Source organism: Scyliorhinus torazame, chromosome 4, assembly GCF_047496885.1.
Source record: "Scyliorhinus torazame isolate Kashiwa2021f chromosome 4, sScyTor2.1, whole genome shotgun sequence".
NCBI lineage: Eukaryota > Metazoa > Chordata > Chondrichthyes > Carcharhiniformes > Scyliorhinidae > Scyliorhinus > Scyliorhinus torazame.
This window is the reverse complement of record NC_092710.1, coordinates 210,482,784-210,504,020: the sequence shown is the minus strand read 5'-3', so window position 1 is coordinate 210,504,020 and position 21,237 is coordinate 210,482,784. Positions and strand designations below refer to the sequence as shown.

General features: G+C 43.7%; 1 protein-coding gene across 3 annotated transcripts in view; it reads right to left on the bottom strand.

Annotated features, from left to right (window-relative positions):
• ptprk (protein tyrosine phosphatase receptor type K) overlaps positions 1 to 21,237 on the bottom strand; it is an 877,717-nt gene that overhangs the window by 721,855 nt on the left and 134,625 nt on the right. For all 3 annotated transcript variants that reach the window (XM_072499228.1, XM_072499225.1, XM_072499226.1), the window contains exon 2: positions 19,453 to 19,575. In XM_072499228.1, the coding sequence (XP_072355329.1) occupies positions 19,453 to 19,575 (123 nt within the window). The remainder of the gene's footprint in view (positions 1 to 19,452; positions 19,576 to 21,237) is intronic.

The window sequence follows — 21,237 nt, the reverse complement described above, 5'->3', positions numbered from 1 at the left end:
TACACGAATGACGTGAATTCAGGATGAAATCAAACAAGAATGTACAGCATGGGTGGGGACGGTTAGAGTGTCACAACTGTGGAAAAAATCTGGCCATTTCAAAACTGTTTGTCACCCGAAAACACTGACAACCAGCAAAAAGAGGGAGATAATTTTAAAGCAAAGCATTGTAGTCAGTGGAAGAACCACACAAACAGAAATTATCCTTCATTGGGGTGATTAAAGGACGTTGAAAACAAGTACTGCAGGGCTCAACTCAAGGTGGGTGGACACTCTCCACTCCAACGCCCGTTATAAAAAAAGGGCACAGGAACTGGGTTTTTTAAACTTTATCAGATAAAATACATACCGAAACAAATTCCCAAATTGTTTACAGAGCTGGAAAAATTAAAGACCCGAGTACCACACCACCCTACCAGCTGATACTAAGTTAATTTGCCTCCTTACCCCAAGGAAAGTCCTTCATCCACTCTTGGACAAAGTCACAGTCAAAATAGAAAATATGGTTTTCTGATTGGTCACAAATCCCAAACATGGTGTTCAGATTTGGTTGCAGTCAGTCCCAATGGCCCTTTAAGAATCTGCATGGATTTAACAGAGATGAACAAAGCTGTGGAGCAGGAGATCTTCCTAATGGCCTCAGTGGACAAGAGTTCCTCCACATTTCCAAGAATTCTGCTTGCAACCCTATATTCAGCATTCAAATTCGACCTTCCAAAATGAATCACTTCACATTTATCTAGGTTGAACTCCATCTGCCACTTCTCAGCCCAGCCCTGCATCCTGTCAATGTCCTGTTGTAACCTTTCAACAGTCATCGACACTATCTACAACTGCACCAACCTTTGTGTCATCAGCAAACTTACTAGCCCACCTTTCCACTTCCCCATCCAAGTTATTTATAAAAACCACAAAGAGCAGAGGTCCCAGAATACATCCCTGCGGGACACCACTGGTCACCGACCTCCAGGCGGAATACTTTACATCCACTACCACTCGCTGTCTTCTTTCGGCCAGCTAATTCTATATCCAGATAGCCAAATTTCCCTGTATCCCATGCCCCCTAACTTTCTGAATGAGCCTGCCATGAAGAACCTTATCAAATGCCTTGCTGAAATCCATATACACCACATCCACTGTCCAACCTTCATCAATGTGTCTTATCACATCCTCAAAGAACTTAATGAGGGTTGTCAGCCATGCTGACTATCTTTGATCAAACTATGTTTTTCTAAATAATCATAAATTTTATCTCTCAAAATCCTTTCCAGTACTTTGCTGACCACAGACGCAAGACTGCCTGCTCTGTAATTCCCAGGGATTTCCCTATTCCCTTTCTTGCACAGGGGAACAACATTCGCCTCCCTCCGATCATCTGGTACTATTCCAATGGAGAGCGAGGACGCAAAGCTCATCGCCAACGGCACAGCAATCTCCTCCCTCCCTTTCCATAGGTATATGGGTATATCTCATCTGGCCCCCGGGACTTATCTATCCTAATGCTTTTCAAAATTTCCAACACATCCTCCTACTTAATATCAACATGTGCGAGCCTATTAACCTGGTTCACGCTGTTCTCATGAGCAACAAGGTCCCTCTCTCTAGTGAATACAGAAGCAAAATATTCATTTAGGGCCTTCCCCTACCTCCTCAGACTCTAGGCACAAGTTCCCTCCACTATCCCTGATTGGCACTACTCTCACTCTGATCATCCTCTTATTTCTCACACAATTATAGAATGCCTTGGGGTTTACCCAATCCTTCCCGCCAGGGCTTTTCTTGCCCCCTTCTAGCTCTCCTAAGTCCATTTTTGATTGCCTTCCTGGCTCCCTTGTAACACTCTAGAGCTGTGCCATATCCTTGCTTCCCCAACCTGAAGTAAGCTTCCTTCTGCCTCTTGACTAGAAGCTCCACTTCTCTTGTCATCCAAGGCTCCTTCACCTTACCATTCCTTCCTCGTCTCAGTGGGACAAAACTATCCAGCACTCGCAGTAAGTGCTCCTTAAACAACCCCCACATTACTGTTGTGCATTTCCCCGAGAACATCCGTTCCCAATTTATGCTCCTCAGCTCCTGTCTAACAGCAGTATAATTTTCAGTCCCCGAATTAAATATCTTCCCATACTGTCTGTTCCTATCCCCCTCCATGACTATGGTAAACATCCTTGGAATGGTGGAACAAGTGTTCATGTTCCTACAATTTAGCAGAGGTCAATAAGCCTTTGAGATAGCTTTTGAGACAGGGTCAACAGTGGTGGTAGAAAATGGACCAACAAGTGCTTTTGAAAAGATTAATCAACTTTTAACCTCTTTTGAAATTAAGACAACAGGCTGACCAACCACGGTAGCTGCAGATGCATTATCTACAGGTTTGGGGGAAGTACTATTTCAAGGGCAAAAAGATGCAATCATCTACTATGCTTCGATCCTGTTTCTGCCAGTGACCGAATGAAAGCCACAGTAGGAAATGAAACTTTGGCAGCAACATGAGAGTGTAGAAAAAGTTCAGATTATGTTATGGGATTACGTCTCAAAGCAGACCAAACACCATTAAGTCCCTCTTCTGACCATGAAAGAAACTGAGAGGATGCTGCTCAGAAAGGGGTTCAAAGATGGATGAGTTATGACTCGATCACAGTTTGCGCAAGGAAAATGCTGAACAACAGACACATCAGAAGGAATCAATTAGGTGGTTTTAGACTTCATGGAGGAGTTGAAGCATCTACATCCTTAATCATTCAGCACAAATCAGCTCCTACAAAAATGTTTCATTAAGTAAAATTAGCCCAGTAAAACTAGGGCTGCAGTGGCACAGTTGGCACTGCTGCCTCAACTCCAAGGACCTGACTTCAAATCCGACCTTGGGTGACTGTAATAATAATAATAATAATCTTTATTAGTGTCACAAGTAGACTTTCATTAACATTGCAATGAAGTTGCTGGTCGCCACACTCCGGCACCTGTTCAGGTACGCCGAGGGAGAATTCAGAATGTCCAAATTACCCAACTGTGTGTGGAGTTTGCACTTTCTCCCCTTGTCTGCTAGGGTTTCCTCTAGGTGCTTTGGTTTCCTCCAGTACTCCAGAGAAGTGCAGGTTAGATGGATTAGCCATGCTAAATATCCCCTTAGTGTCGGATAGATGGGGTTACAGGGCTAGGGTGGAGGAGTGGGCTTTAGGAGAGTGCTCTTTCCAAGTGCCGGTGCACACACGATGGGTCAAATAGCCTTCTTCTGTACTGTCGCGATTCTATGAACTAGCCAAGAAAAAGGGTGAATAATGTCTTCAAATCGGAGAATATTATCTGAAAGGATTACCAGACTATATCCCCCTTAATCCAATACTGCGCCAATATTTTGAACAGTGCATTCACGTCACTGTTATTTTTTAAATTTTTTTTATTTGGGTACTCGCAAGTTTTTATAATAATAACAATAACAATGCCATGAACATGGTACAATAAACATTTCCCCCCCATCCTAATCTTCACACACCCCAACCATGAAACAACAATCCAGCCCTCTCACGCCCCACACCCCGTTGGAATTCTGCTTCTGCTGCCATTTTAATTTTCCCCGAGAAAGTCGACGAACGGCTGCCACCTCCGGGTGAACCCTACCATTGACCCTCTTAAGGCGAACTTTATTTTCTCAAGACTGAGAAACCCAGCCATGTCACTAACCCAGGTCTCGACACTCGGGGGCTTCGAGTCCCTCCACATTAATAAGATCCATCTCCGGCTACCAAGGAGGCAAAGGCCAAGAGGTTGACCTCTTTTTCCCCTGAACTCTCGGCTCTCCCGACACTCCAAAGATCGCCACCTCCAGACTCGACACCACCAGTATTTTGAGTACCGTCGACATTGCCTTAGCGAACCCCTGCCAGAATCCTCTAAGCTTCGGGCATGCCCACAACATGTGGACATGGTTTGCAGGGCTTCCCGCGCACACCTGTCCTCTATCCCGAAAAATTTGCTCATCCAGGCCACAGTCATGTGTGCCCGGTGGACTACCTTGAATTGTATCAGGCTAAGCCTGGCACATGATGAGGATGCATTAACACTGCTTAGGGGATCCACCCACAGACCCGCCTCTATCTCGCCTCCAAGCTCGTCCTCCCACTTGCCCTTGAGCTCCTCCACCGGGGTTTCCTCCGCCTCCCAAAGCTCCTTGTAAATATCTGATACCTTCCCCTCTCCCACCCAGGTACTGGAGACAACTCGTGCTGTATCCCCCGTAGCGGCAGCAGCCGGAAGGCCGGAACCTGCTTTCTCAAGAAGTCTCGCACCTGCAAATACCTATACCGGGTGTTCCCTGCTGGCAATTCAAATTCATCCTCCAAGGCTTTCAAGCTGGGAAAGCTCCCATCTATAAATAGATCCCCCGTCCTTCTAATTCCTGCCCTTTTCCATCTCCGGAACCCACCATCCAGCCTACCCGGTACAAACAGATGATTTTAAATTGGGGTCCAAATCGATGCTCCCTCCACTCTCTTATATCTCCTCCACTGCCCACAGATTCTCAGAGCCGCCACCACCACCGGACTTGTGGAGTATCGGGCCAGCGAGAACGGAAGAGGTGCCGTTATCAGTGCTCCCAAACTTGTGTCTTTACATGACTCCATCTGCTTCCATATTGACCCCTCCCCCACTACCCACCTCCTAATTGTCATGTGAGAGTACCTTTAAGAAATAGGTGTTTATAAATGGGTGTGTATATAATTATCTGTAGTGAGAGGACCTTTAAGAAATGGGTGTTCATTACTGCAGTGATGTCAGAGAGGGAGTGGAGCTGGGCTGTCTGTCAGCTTTTTACTTTTGTTTTAGGATGTTTGCTGCAGGTTGTGTTTTAGTTTCGTTTTCAGTGTCGGAGCTGAAGCCAGACAGAGCAGCTGTACTGTTGATCTCTCTGCCATTAAAAGATTATCTCTTGATTATTTGGTGAATCCAGAATTGTAAATGTTCTCGGTAGTGAATGTAAACCTAATGTGCTTCTGGTAAAAGGTGTTTTAAGTCTTCTGGATGTTGCTTGGAAAGTTATTAAGGATTACTTAGTGTTGTATTCTTTGGAGGTTATATTGAATTGAGGTTGCTAAGATGTTCACTGTATGTTTTAAAAAGATTAACTTCAGTTCATAGAATAAACATTGTTTTGCTTTAAAAAAATACGTTTTCCATTTCTGCTGTACCACACCTGTAGAGTGGGCCGTGTGCTTCCCATACCACAATCTATTAAAAGTTGTGGGTCAGGTGAACTCCATGATACACTTTGAGGTTCTCTAAACCCTGGCCCATAACAAATTGGGGGCTCGAGGGGGATAAAAGTCTATCTATTGGATTGGCTTAGTGAACTTAAAGACAGTGAGGGGTGAGCATATTGTGGTTGCTTTTCAGGTGTGGTATTATAGTTTAAGTAGGGAGTGTGTTGTGGACAATGGCTCTTTCAGAGGCTCTGAAGTTTTTGGGGGTGGAGACGATCACACGCAGTACCTTACGGACAGAGACTAAAAGAAGACTGTTAGATTTGGCAAAAACATTGCAGTTAACATTACCTGACAAATTGCGAAAAGATTAGATTAATATGGCGGTGGCTAAGCATTTAACGTTGCCTGAGATACAGTTTGACTCATTGGAAATGGCAAAAATTCAGTTACAACTTAAATGGAACAGGAGAAAGAATTAAAGCAGCTTGAATGTGAAAGAGATAGAGAGGAAAAAGAAAGAGAAAAGGAGCTATAGATCAGGGAAAAAGATAAAGAGAGAGAGTTTGAACTTCAGAAAATGGCTATGAAACAGAACAGTCAGTTAAAATTGGCAGACGTAAAGGGGAATGTACAGTTGGAGGATAGTGAAGAGGATAGTGAGAAAGAATGTCATCGTCTAAGGCTTGGTGGGGATCTAATTAAATATGTCCAAGCATTGCCACGGTTTGACGAGAAGGAAGTGGAAGCCTTTTTGATTTCATTTGAGAAGGTAGCTAAACAAATGAAATGGCCACAGGACATGTGGGTATTACTGATTCAAACAAGGCTGGTAGATAGGGCTAATGAAGTGTATGCATCACTACCTGAGGAGGTATCGGAGTCGTATGAGGAGGTGAAAAAATCCATCTGAGGTGCATATGAACTAGTACCTGAAGCCATTAGACAAAGGTTTAGAAATTTAAGGAAAGAATTTGGTCAAACATACGACGATCAAACAGACTAACTTTGATAGGTGGATAAGGGCTTTGAAAATAGACAAAATGTATGAAGTTCTCCGAGAAATTATACTTTTGGGAGCGTTTAAAAATTCAATTCCTGATGTAGTGAGAACTCATGTGGAAGAGCAGAGGGTTAAAAGCGTGAGGTTAGCAGCAGAAATGGTAGATGATTATGAATTAGTTCATAAATAAAAGCTTGGTTTCCGACATCAGTTTCAGCCTGTGAGGGATAGAAACTGGGGACATGAGAAATACTCACGTGGTAGAGGCAACGATGATCTGATGGGAGATAATAAGGAGTGTACCTCAGATTAAAAAAGAAATCCAGGAGTGTGGAGAAGAAATTAAAAGTTTCAAATGTTTTCACTGTAATAAACTAGTCCATGTAAAGTCACAGTGTTGTAGTTGAAGAAAAGCACTGGGAAGGCTGATGTGGTAAAACAGGATAAGACAGTGGGGTTTGTTAACGTGGTAAAGGAAAACCTAAGTGAAGTGAAGGAGGTGCAGAAGATTGTACAGTCTGATCAAGAGGTGATTGATAAGGAGGTGCCAGATCTCTTTTAAAGAATTTATTTGTGTGGGTAAAGTTTACTCATGTGTATCAGGAGGAGCAGGTCAGGAAGTCACAATTTTAAGAGATACGGGAGCTAGTCAATCTTTAATGGTAAGAGGTGAGGAGTTATGTAGTTTGGGAAGAATGTTGCCAGAAAAGGTGGTAACATGTGGAATTCAGGGTGAGAGGAGTAGTGTTCAATTCTATAAGGGCAGCCTGGTAGCATTGTGGATAGCACAATTGCTTCACAGCTCCAGGGTCCCAGGTTCGATTCCGGGTTGGGTCACTGTCTGAGTGGAGTCTGCACATCCTCCCAGTGTGCGCGTGGGTTTCCTCTGGGTGCTCCAGTTTCCTCCAACAATCCAAAGATGTGCAGGTAAGATGGATTGGCCATGATAAATTGTCCTTAGTGTCCAAAATTGACATTAGTGTTGGGTGGTGTTACTGGGTTATGGGGATAGGGTGGAGGTGTTGACTTGGGTAAGCTGATCTTTCCAAGAGCCGGTGCAGACTCGATAGGCCGAATGGCCTCCTTCTGCACAGTAAATTCTATGTAAGGTTGGAAAGTCCAGTGAAGAGTGGTGAAGTGGTTATAGGAGTAATAGAGAAACCATCTTGTCCAGGAATACAGTTTATCTTGGGTAATGATACAGCTGGATCGCAGGTGGGAGTGACGCCTACTGTGGTTCATAAGCCAGTGGAAAATCTAAAGTGTTGAAGGACGAATATCCTGGGATTTTTCCGGATTGTGTAGTAACAAGGTCGCAAAGTCACAGGTTAAGAAAAGAGGAGAAATCAAAGAGTGAAGATGAAGTTGAAGTGCAATTATCAGAAACGATTTTTGATCAGATGTTTGAAAAAGAACAAGAACAGGTGGAGGATGAGGCGGATATTTTTAGTTCAGGAAAATTGGCGGAGTTTCTAACAGAAAGATATAGAAATAAAATGGATGTATCAGAAAGCATACACGGAAGAGGAATCTGAGTGTATACCAGAGTGTTATTACCGTAAAAGTAATGTCTTGATGAGAAAATGGAGACCTTTACATATGCAGGCGGATGAAAAGTGGGCAGAAGTTCATCAAATAGTATTGCCGGTAGGGTATAGAAAGGAGGTGTTGCGAGTTGCACATGAGGTACCAGTGGGAGGTCATTTGGGAATCAGGAAAACTCAAGCTAAAATCCAGAAACACATTTATTGGCCTGGACTACATAAAGATGTAGTTAAATTTTGTCGATCATGTCACAGATGTCAAGTGATAGGGAAACCTCAAGCAGTGATAAAACCAGCGCCTTTAATACCCATTCCAGCATTTGAGGAACCTTTTACTAGGGTCCTAATTGATTGCATAGGACCTCTTCCTAAAACAAAAAGTGGGAATCAATATCTGTTGACTAAAATGGATGTGTCTACTAGGTTTCCAGAGGCCATTCCAGTATATAATATTACAGCTAAAAAGATTGTGGAGGAGTTACTTAAATTCTTTACTATGGACTACCCACAGAAATACAATCGGATAAAGAATCTAATTTTACCTCAAGGTTATTCAAAGTAGTTATGGATAGCTTAGGAATAACACACTTTAAATCAACTGCGCACCATCCAGAATCGCAGGGAGCGTTAGAAAAGGTGGCATTAGACATTAAAGACAATGTTGAGGGCTTATTGTCACGATTATCCAGAGGATTGGGATAAAGGAATTCCATTCGTACTGTTTGCAATTAGGGATGCACCTAATGAGTCAACAAAATTCAGTCCTTTTGAACTAATTTTTGGTCATGAGGTAAGAGGACCACTTAAATTGATTAAGGAAAAATTGGTGAGTGAGAAATCGGAAATTATTGGATTAAGTGTCAAATCTTAGGGAATGGAAAAATGGAGCAGGTGAATTGGCTGGACAACATTTGAAAGTTGCTCAAAATGTGATGAAACGGGTAGCGGACAAGAAATCCAAAGTTTGTTGTTTTGCCAGTGGAAATAAAGTTTTAGTATTTTTACCAGTGGTAGGTGAACCTTTAAGAGCTAGGTTTTGTGGACCTTATCAGATTGAAAGGAAATTAAGTGAGGTGAATTATGTGGTACAAACACCAGTAGAAGGAAGACTCACCGAGTGTCATGTGAATATGCTTAAAAGGTACTTTGAAAGGGAAGGAGAGAAAAAGGAGGTTTTAATGATTCTAACTCAAAGTGACGAACCAAATCCAGATGACTGTGAATTTGACATACCTCAAATTAAATTGGAAAATGAGGATGTTCTTAAAAATTGGAATAAATTGTTGAGTTACCTTCCAGAGGAAAAACGGACTGACTTGAAGGAGTTATTGATATCACATGGGCAAGTTTGTAGAGATAAATTGGGAAGTACTAAAATGGCTATACATGATGCAGATGTGGGAAAGGCTGTCCCAGTCAAACACATCCATATAGACTTAACCCTTTAAAATTAGCACAGGTTAATAAAGAGATTGAGAGTATGCTTAAAACTAGCATAATTGAAGTGGGTTTCAGCCAATGGAGCTCATCCATAGTGATGGTACCTAAACCAGATGGTACCCAACGGTTGTGTGTGGTCAATAGAAAGGTTAATGCAGTTACAAGAACGGACTCTTATCCTATCCCACGTTTGGAGGATTGCATTGCTTTTATTTCCAAACTGGATTTCCTTAAAGGTTATTGGCAGGTACCTTTATCCGAAAGGGTGAAGGAGATTTAAGCTTTTGTGACTCCAGATGGTATATACCAATTCAAAGTTATGCCATTTGGCATGAAAAACGCCCCAGCCACATTTCAATGGTTAACTAACAAAGTTGTTTCAGGATTACCCAATTGTGCAGTATACATCAACGATCTGGTCATTTTCAGCCAGACATGGAAAGAACATTTCAAACATCTGATGGAGTTATTCGATCGACTTCACGAGGCGGGTTTGGTGATAAACCTAGCTAAAAGTGAATTTGGAAAAGCCCAAGTCACTTTCCTTGGCCATGCATTCGGACAGGGTCGAATGGTCACACGGGATATGAAACCAACAGTTATTGATGAGTTTTCAATACCCTCAAGACAAAGGGAAATAATGCGATTTCTTGGCGTGAGTGGATTTGATCGAACATTTGTGCAAAGTTTTGTAGTGTGATTGCGCCACTGATGGACTTGAAGAAATGTCGAAAATTTCAGTGGACAGCGCACTTTCAACAGGCATTTGACAGCCTGAAAGCTGTGACAACCAATGCTCCTGTTGGGGGGGGGGGGGCGGTTGGAGAATTACAAGGGACTCTATGATCAGATTGAACTTAAGTATCTGACTTGAGAGAGAAATGCCAAGGCATAGAGAAATGGATGGATCGTGCAGAGACCTTCTTGTTCAAAGAGACTGTTAGTCGAGAAGGATTTCCGTTGGAGGAAGAACAAAAATGGACTGTTTGCGTGTGTTGTTTTTTTGAAACGAAAAAGTATCTTTACTGTGTGCATTTTCTTAAAGGATAGTGAAAAGGTGAAAAATGAAACCATCTTGAAGTTGATGGTTTATTTTTTTCTTGGGGGGAGGTGTCATGTAAGAGTACCTTTATGAAATGGGTGTTTATAAATGGACGTGCATATAAAAAGCTGTAGTGAGAGTGCCTTTAAGAAATGGGTGTTTATTACTGCAGTGATGTCAGAGAGGGGGCTATCTGTCAGCTTTTTACTTTCGTTTTAGGCAGTTTGCTGCAGGGTGTGCTTTCGTTTTGTTTTTAGTGTGGGAGCTGAAGCCAGCTAGAGCAGCTGTACTGTTGATCTCTCTGCCATGAAAAGACTATCTCTTGATCATTTTGTGAATTCAGAAATATAAATGTTCTCAGAAGTGAATGTAATGTGCTTCTGGTAAAAGGAGTTTTAAGTCTTCTGGATGTTGTTTGGGACATTATTAAGGATTACTTAGTGTTGTATTCTTTGGGGGTTATATTTGAATTGATGGTTGCTAAGATGTTCACTGTTTTAAAAAGGTTAACTTCAGTTCTGTTGCTAAATTTTGGTTGGCTCTTAATTTGGTTGTTTAATTACGTTGGCTCAAGAGTCGCCAGGTATCTTTCCACACCTCCACAAGGTTCAGAACCGAATACTGATCAATGACTCGATACACCAGTTAGTAAGTTCAAAAGCAATGCTCATATATTTACACACAGTCACATCTACTCATGCATAAACTCTACAAACTAAACTACCACTATTACTAAAGCCTATACTTAACTTTGGGTGCCCACTCGTTAGAGGAACAATGGCTGTTGCTCGGTTCTGAGGCTGCTGGGTTGAGCTGTTTACAGGATAGCAACTAGGAGCGTCTATCTCGTTGCGTGCGTTGACTTGGAACTTACTTGGTCTGCTATAGCTGCTAAGCTGGTCTCTCTCTTCGGTGAGAGCCAAAGCGAGGAAGATTTTCCCTTGGGGGATACCTTTTATACTGAAAAGGGCTTTACGGGCTTTTGGGCGGGCCTTGAACTTGGCCTCAACTAATTGGGTCTTTCCCAATCATCTGTATCGATTTTCCTCCAACAGAGGGGAGGTTCCCTGGTCGCTGGGCGTGTCTGCTTTGTCTTAGCTTCTTCTGGCGCCGGTGAGTCTGCCTTAACATTGTGTATCTAAATGTTTCCCTTTTGTCCCCGGAGATGGCTCATTAGTATGTAGATTGCTTGGTAGTTTCTGTCCTGTCTGAGAGTTTAAGGTTCTAATCAACAGACAGAGCTTGCAGCTGCTCGTTTCTTAGCATTGTCCAATTTTCCCTGCATTCTTTGCAAGTGTCCATTTTGTAATCGGGACGTGGCCATCCCAGATGGCGACAGTTCGTAGAATAAATATTGTTTAGCTTTAAAAAATATTTTTCCATTTCTACTGTACCACACCTGTAGAGTGGGCCGTGTGCTCCCCATACCACAATCTATTAAAAGTTGTGGGTCAGGTGAACTCCATGATACACTTTGGGGTTCTCTAAACCCTGGCCCATAACATAATCATGGCTTCATTAGCTACCCAGTAGTAATTGCAGAAGTTCGGCAGCGCCAACCCACCCTCGCCCCCAACTGCGCTCCAGTAACACTTTCTTCACTCGCGGGGTTTTACCCGCCCACACAAAGCCCGAATTAACGTTATTCACCCGCTTGAAAAAGGTTCTTGGGATGAAGATGGGGAGGCACTGAAAGGCGAACAGAAATCTGGGGAGGACCGTCATTTTCACGGCCTGTACCCTCCCCGCCAGTGATAGTGGGAGCATGTCCCATCTCTTAAAGTCTTCTTTCATTTATTCTACCAACCGGGATGGGTTTAACTTGCGTAGTACCTCCCATTCCCAGGACACCTGGATTCCCAGATATCAAAAGCTCTTTCCTACCATTCTAAGTGGCAGCTCTCCCAGTCTCTTCTCCTGCCCTCTTGCCTGAATCTCGCTACCCCCCCCTCCCATGTTCAGTTTATACCCCTGAAAAATTTCCAAATTCCCCCACGATTCGAATTACTTCCCCCATCCCCTCCAACGGGTCTGAAATATACAATAGCAGGTCAACTGCGTAATTCCACTCCACCCGATCAAAAGCCTTCTCCGCATCCATCGCTACCACCACCTCCACCTCCCCTCCTTCTGAGGGCATCATAATACCATTTAAAAGCCTTCGAACATTGGCCTCGAGTTGCCTGTCCTTTACCAATCCCGTATGGTCTTCCCCTATCACCCCTGGGACACAATCCTCTATCCTTATGGCCAGTATCTTAGCCATCAGTTTGGCGTCCACATTCAGTCGAGAAATTGGCCTGTATGACCCACATTGCTCCGGATCGTTCTCCCGTTTCTGGTTCAATGAAATGGAGGCCTGCGACATTGTTGGGGGGAGGACACCCTCCTCTCTTGCTTCATTAAATGTCCTCACCAGCAGTGGGCTCAATATCTCTGAAAACTTCTTATAGAATTCCACCGGGTAGCCGTCAGGCCCCGGGGCCTTGCCCGACTGCATGCCCTCCAGCCCCTCGATTATTTCCTCGATCTCAATCGGGACTCCCAGCCCTTCCACCAGGTCCTCATCTACCCTCAGAAACCTCAACTGATCGAAAAACTGACTCATCCCCTCCACCCCAGCCAGGGGTTCCGACTCATAATTTACTGTAAAAGTCCTTAAACACCTCATTCACAATAACTGGGTCCAGAACAATATTCCCACCTCTACTCTTCATTCTCCCGATCTTTCTGGCCGCCTCCCTTTCACGTCACTGTTATTAATGACTTACTAGTTTTCTATGGAGATTAGTCACACTGAGAACCCTTTGCCTTCATGGTCTTCAAAAACTTCACCAAGGGCATTTAGAAATTACAAATGTGTGCAAGAGCACAATCAGTCTGGTGTCAAGAATTACACACCCAATTGAAGAAATTATTTTTGTTTTTAAATGTATCTTATTACAAACATGTATCAAAGCAGGTTACAGCAAATAAACACCCCAGGAAACATACTTTCCGACAATCAATTATTCAGATTTCTTCCCTTTTGCACCTTCCTCCCCCACCGACGATCAGCTCTTCAAACACTCACAAACATCCCCGCCTTTTTCTCAAACTCCTCTGCTGAGCCCCTTAACTCATACCTCATCTTCTCTAACCGCAGGAAGACGTACAGGTCACCCAACCATGCCGCTACCCCGGTGGCGATGCCGACCACCACCAACAAAATTTGCCGCCGTGCAATCAGAGAGGCAAAGGCCAAGACATCGGCCTTCCTCCTCTACATGAGCTCCGACTTCTCTGAAACCCCAAATATCGCCACCAAAGGGTCCGGGTCCTCCTCCTCCTCCTCTATCCTGACTACGACCGCGAACACTCCCATCCAGAAACTTCCCAATTTTTCGCAACCCCAAAACATGTGCGCTTGATTCGCTGGCCCCCGTTCACGCCTCTCACACTCATCTGCTACCCACTGAAAGAACCCACTCATTCTTGCCCGAGTCATATGCACCCTGTGCACCCCTTAAACTATATCAGGCTCATTCTAAGACAAGAGGAGGTCCTGTTTACACTTCGCAGTGCCATTGAATTCTCTTCCCAATTGATCTCTCCTCCCAACTCAGTTTCCCATTTCTTCAGGATCTTCACCACCCGCTCACTTCCCTGCTCCCACAGCTACTTGGATACATCCCTAATTTTTCCCTCCCGTTCAACATCCGGAAGCAGCAGTCGCTCCGGCAGGTTGCATCCCAGCAACCTAGGGAACCCCCTCCAAACCTTTTGCGCGAAGTCCCTAACCTGCAGATACCGGAACTCACTCCCTCTTGGCAGCTCTACCCTCCCCCTTAGCTCCACCAGACTGGCGAACCCTTCCTCCAAATACAAACCGCTCACCTTGACCAATCCCACTTCCCTCCACCTCCTGGATACACTATCCACCCCCCCCTCTGGCTCAAACCCATGATTCTCGCACAGCGGCGTTAGCACCGACATTCCTTCTATCCTTAAATGCCTCCTCAGCTGATTACATATCTTCACCGTGGACTGCACCACTGGGCTCCCTGAATACCTACTCGGTGCCATTGGCAATGCTGCCATCACCATAGCCCTAACACTCGACCCCTTACAAGATTCCTCCTCCATCCTAACCCACTCTACCCCTTCTCCTTCGCACCATCGCCGCACCTTATCCACATTCGCCGCCCAATAATAATGCAGCAAGTTCGGCAACGCCAACCCCCCCTGCTGCCTCTGCATCTGTAGCAGGGTCCTCCCCATCATCGGCACCTTCCCTGCCCATACAAAGTCAGAGATGATCGTGTCCACTTTCCGAAAAAGGGCCTTTGGTATAAAGATCGGGAGAGCCTGAAAGATAAGCAAGAACCTCGGCAGAATATTCATTTTCACCACTTGGACCCTCCCCGCCAACGTTAAGTGCAGTGTATCCCACCTCCTAAGATCCTCCCTGGCCTCCTCCACCAGTTTCGTTAAGTTCCACTTATGGAACCCTCTCCATTCTCTCTCCACATGAATCCCCAAATACCTATACCTATTCCTCGCTACCGTAAATAGCATCCCCCCCCTAAATTAACTCGCTGTCCCACCTCATTCACCGGGAATACATTACTTTTCCCTACATTCAGTTTGTACCCCGAGAACCCTTCAAACTACCGAACAGGCCCATAATTCTTCCCATACTCTCCAATGGATCAGAAACATGCAGCTACAGGTCATCGACCTAGAGCGACACCCGATGCTCCCTCTGTCCCCTCATAATCCCCTGCCCCTCCGCCAACCCCATGAGAGCCATCACCAACGGCTCTATGGCCAGTGCAAACAGCAACAGCGACATTGGGCCCCCTGCCTTGAACCGCTGTGCAAGTCAAAGCTTTGTGAGCTCATATGATTCATCCTCACCCTCGCCCTTAGTGCCACATACAGCACCCACACCCATGCCACAAATCCCTGCCCAAACCCAAAACTTCCCAAAACATCGAACAAGTACTGCCACTCGACCCGATCAAATGCCTTCTCTGCGTCCATGGGCACCATCAGATCCGGTACCAGAGCCCCCGACGGATTCATCACCACGTTCAACAGCCGTCTTACATTACTTGTGAGCTGCCTGCCCTTCATGAAGCCTATTTGATCATCTGCAACCACCCCCGGGACATAGCCCTCCATCCTCTCCGACGACAACTTAGCCAATGCTTTCACATCTGTGTTCAATAGTGATGTGGGTATCTAGGGCCCACATTCCACTGGATCATTCCCTTTTTTGGGGTATTAGTGTGATTACTGCCTGCGTCGTCATCTCCGGCAATTCCCCCTTCCCCAGTGCTTCATTAGACACCCCCAACAGATGTGGTGCCAGGTCTGTCGCAAATCCCTCATTAAATTCCGCCCGGTACCCATCCTGCCCAGGCGCCTTCCCCGACTTCATACCCCCGATAGTTTCCAGCACCTCCATAAGCCCCAGTGGCTCCTCCAACACCTACCTTTTTGCTTCCTCCACCTGGGGAAATTCCAGCTCGTCCAGAAACCACCCTATGACCCTTCCTCTCCCCCCAGATCGATCTCAAAGTCCCTGGCAGTACTCTCCAAATGCCTCATTTATCTTCCCCGGCTCTGACACCACATCCCCAGCCCGTATCTTCAATATTTCCCTGGGTGCAGCTTGCCTCTGCAGCTGGTGCGCCAGCATGCGGCTCGCCTCTCCATACTCATATTGCACCCCTGTTGCCCTACTCAGTTGCCCTACCGCCCTTCCTGTTGTCAGCCTGTAAAACTGCCCCTGCATCTTTTTCCTCCTCGCCAATCCCTGTCCACCTCCACCATCTCGCTCACTAGACAGTCATGTTCCTTTCCTTATCTGCACGAGCCGTTAACAAAATAATTTCTCCCCAGACCACTGCCTTCAGTGCCTCCCAAAAAATGGCCGCTGACACATTCTGATTCAACTCCACATGCTCCTCAATCGGCGTCCACACCTTATCACAAAAACCTCCATCCGCCAACAACACCAAGTCAAACCTCCACCCCTGCCTCTGCTCTCACCCCGTTCTAAACCTCATCTCCAGCCAGTGGGGCGCATGGTCCGAGATAACTATCCCCGCATACTCTGCCCCCTACCCAACCAAAGTCTCCCGACTCACTACAAAGTAGTCAATCTTCGAATACACCTTATGGACGTGTGAAAAGAAGGAATACTCCCTTCTAAAAATGCCATGGATCCACCATACCCATCCTCTCCATAAACTCCCCCAGCTCCCTCGCCATTCGTACCCTACCCATCGACCTGGGGCTCGATCTATCCACCCTCGGCTCTAGGACACAGTTAAAATCTCCTCCCATGACCAACTGGTACGTGGCCAAATCCGGGATCGCTGCCAGCAACCCCCTCATAAAACCCACGTCATCCCAATTTGAGGCACACACATTTACCAACACTACCAGTGCCCCTTCCAATACCCCACTCACAATCACATATCTCCCACCTGGATCCCTCACCTCCTTCGTACTCACAAATCCCTTTTTTTTTGCTTTGCTCATTAAAATAGTCACTCCCGTTGATTTCCCCAATCCTCACCACTATGAATTGGTTTCTCACCAGAGTTACTGATGGGCAGGAGATTGAGAATACAGCTTCCATCTTTGACATTAAAAAACAAACTTAATATCACAAGAATGACCACAAGAGGGTTAAGTAACATGAGGACGAACAGAGAAGCATTCAGGCTCAGAACTTTAATCATAGGCACAGAACAAATGAGTTACCAGCGCTGAAATTCAGAGAGGGAGTATGGGTGAGAGACCAACAGAGAGAAGGTACAATCATTGAAAAATCTCTACAACAAAGATGGTATCGGGCTGAAATGGGCTGGGGTATCATACTGAGAACTGCAGGGCCTTAATATTCTTGAAATGAAAACCAATAGAAACTTGGATTACTACTCAGATCCTGAAGAAGTGGAAAGACCTTGTACATGTCAAACAAGCAGTCAACAACTGTTGGAATATGCATAAAAATGATGGCATGCCACTACCCCTGAAAGACACACTGATATAAAATCACCATTCACTCACAAGGGATTGTGTAAACACAATGTGCATTCATTTATTAAGAAAAGGCACATGTGAATGTATATATATGAGGTGAGATCACATGGCACACTTCCCTTAAGGTGATGCCATGCTGCTATCCCTTAAAGACATAATACAACACTGACAATTTAAGGTTCAGTGTACAAAACTGAAAATAGCACTCCAGAAAGGATCTGAATCAAGGTTCTATAGAACAAAAAAAACATTGGGCCACTTATGTTTTCCAACCCATTTCAGATCAAGGCAGACTTTTCAGCAACCTTTTAAATTATTTTTCTGCAGTTGTGCTCCATCTGGGAATGATATATCAATCTCAGCAAGCAAACCTTTCCATCTTTCGTAGTCTATCAACTGCTGATGACAACACTTGCTCTTCTCCTGTCCACATCCAAGGGCAGGTGTGATTTAACAACATCTCATCGAGATGTCGGCATCTGACAATGCAGCCCTTTCTCAGAACTGCAATGAAGTCACAGCCTACAATTTGTGCCCTATTCATGGAAGGATCTTGAATTTTCTGACCAGAAGCAGAAATGCTTGTATGGCTGAAATTCTACACCTAAATCTCACTCTCAGAAGTAGCAAGGATTGGATTTCCCTCTCCAAAGGCACTTCTGCAAAAGTGGGGGAAAAAGGGGAGGAAATTTGCAACATTCTACCAGATCTATTTACTGCTAGGAGTGATGATAAATAGTGAATGCCCTTGCCCAAATTTGGGCAAATAAAAGTCAGTGATCTGGTTACATTTTATCATATAATTGTATCCCAATGCCAGCAGACATCCAGAATTGTGTAGGCAGTTGGAAGTCCAAGAATGATACCCATACACCCCTAAAAACCCTGAGGGATAATAATCTGGCGGTTCTACAAGAGTAGAATTTGTGAATTCAAAATTCTTAACGTTGCTGTTGAACCTGGTTTTGCAGCATCTCCAGTCTTTCTACCCTTAACCTCACCCACAACAATACAGGTGGAAATACCATCAGGAGGTCGAAATGAAAATAAACTAGATTGACCACAGTCAACAGCTTCATGCAAGCAACCACATTTTAAAAGTCCAAACTCATGGCTCATACCATTTGTCAGAAAGTATTAGCCCTCATTTCCCCCATACAGAAGACGATTAATTCTCTCATACACCAAGATTCTACAATTAACTGCAATGGTCCCTCTAAACATTCTCCACAAATGCTCGGTCTGGAAATCAATTCCAAGTGTTGAACACGCTATATGAAAAAGTTATTTCCTGTTAGGAGTCTTTAATCTACCTTCTATCAGTTAGAACCCACTGCCATAATCATCTTTGTCATCCTATCTCATTTTTTCTTCCTCTCAAAATATCCTTCAACATTTGTACAGGTTGCCCAGATATTCAGTTACTATGTAAATCCTTCTGTTGGATGAATTAATTAAAAACAAATTATAATAGGTCACATCACAAGGTGCTAAATGTCACTTTAGAAACTGTACAAATTCATTTAAAACATGTTCAATACAACCTTCTCTACCACTGAGATTAATTATGCTATTAATTGTAAAATGTCCTGTAATTGAAACCAAAATTCCATTTTGATTTCTTTGCCTACTTTCTCCACAGAAAGGCAATTTAGATCTTCACAAACGAAAAGATGACAAGGTCATTCAAGCAATAGCTTTTCAATGATTTGCAATCCTTCAACTGAGTCGCTTAATCTTATGGAGCAACAGCTCCATAAAAATGCTTGCATTTCAATCTCCTTTTGACAATATGTTGCAAAGATAATTGGTGTTCTTCAGATTTACTTTAGCATTACAGCGATAACGATTGGCATTATCTAATCTTCCATTATTGCCTGCTTAAATACTTCCTTAAAAAGCACAACTATGCAACACACTCGTGTTCGACAATTTCTGTTGAATTTATTTCTGTCACATCAGGTTAACACTTGGCAAATGCTGTCCATTAAAATAAATTCCTAAAATTCTTACCAATAAGATGACTTATTCAGGTTCATGCATCTGACATTGTCTGCCAATAGACACCAAGATAGAATATACAGGCCACATTTCTCCAGTAATTTTTCTGCCACACAAAATTGAAGCCTAGTCACACAACTCAGTAGTGAAGCTCAAAATTGCACCAAATTGTTCTTTTCTCACCTTGTGGCACATTGTGCTGCAAATGCAACATATCTTCACTCCTGACATGCCTCCAATCAAAATCATCTTCCTGATCTTGCCAATATTCACATGGTTCCAGGCCATCATCAAATGTACAGCCTCCTGTAAGCGAAAAGAAAAATAATTAAATGGCTAAACGAATAATAAAACCCAGCAACTGGTCTGGTTCACCCTAGATTTCCCATTAGAAGTCTTCAGCAAAGGAAATGAGTTGAACCTGCTGCTTGAGTTGACATTGGTCATTTTTATCCAATCACCTTTCAAGTGAACAATTCCACTCAGAAGACGATTAATTCTCTCATACACCAAGATTCCACAATTAACCGCAATGGTCCCGCTAAACATTCTCCACAAATGCTTAGTCTGGAAATCAATTCCAAGTGTTGGACACACTATATGAAAAAGTTATTTCCTGTTAGGAGTCTTTAATCTACCTTCTATCAGTTAGAACCCATGTTCCCTTGTCAGACACTGTCATTTTACAGAAACATTCTAAATTAACGTTGCTATTCCCATAACTACCGAATAGAAGATCATCTTCTAAGCATGACCTACGACTGACAAGTCCAATTTTCTCCAGTATTTTCTCATAACCATATGCTTCCAAGGTTCAGGTATTTTCTACTCTCTGCCTCGAGTACTTGAATGCCTTTTTTTTCTTGTGAGATGAATGTACTAATTGTTATACACTATATTTCCTATTTGTGCCAGTAATGTTATTAAAAACCCTGTTTAAAATACATACAGGCAGTGTGTCTACTAAAGTTGTAACTAAGGACTCGTAAAAAGTGAGGTAAGTACTAATGGAACAGTGTTTTGATTGCAGGAGATACCCTGGCGTGCAGATGATTTATGAGTGAGTGGTCTTTAGATCTAGCTACGCAGGTCATGAAACTTAGTGGGATATAGATGATGTAATTAATGGGAGGAGTCAGGTGTCTGTAGTTTTGCAGTCTGATATAGGATTTTAAGTGGAACAGCAGTTTTGCCAAATGACGTTAGGTTGAGTAGAAGTGTACTAGATCTGCACTTGAAAGGAACTCTCTCCAAAAGCCTCTGCATAGATAAGCAAGATGTGTTAGCTTTATTTAAAGTGTAATTTGAACCATATTGGGTTGCTTAATTGGAATTAGTAGGTGTAGATGAGAAGTGGCCACGTTTTTCCTTTCATTCAAGAACTGTTGAACTGATCATTGTAAAACTATATCTTTGATGTTAATGTAGTTGATACAGTGTTTGAATTAAAGTTTCATATTGAATCATAGAATCCCCAGAGTGCAGGAGGCCGCCATTCGGCCCATCGAGTCTGCACCGACCATTCGAAAGACCACCTTGCACAGCTGAATCTTTCATCACAGTTTCACTAGTATAATTTCACATTAAAAGCTGTCAGTTCTTTTTGAAAGTCCAGATCACAATGGACTTTCCAGTGCTTCAGTTCAGGAGACTTGTCGGGCTAGATGTTCCCTACTTTGGCTGCTAAGGATTTTGCTGCTTTGCCTGCTTACTCGCCAATGCTTCAGCTGTTTACATGCTCCCCAAATCTAATTGTGCTTTTTATTGCCTCAGGTTGATACCACTTAAGCCATTTAATCATTCCCATGTCTTCCTTAAGCACAGATACTCATGCACAGATTGTATATGCATGTTCATGAACCCCGCCCTTTTATTAAGTTCCTTTTCAAATGTTACTTATCTGTAATTTATTCTCTTTTGTGAATGATGTTCAGCTGAAAAAATAATTCGGTAATTCCCTCCACATAT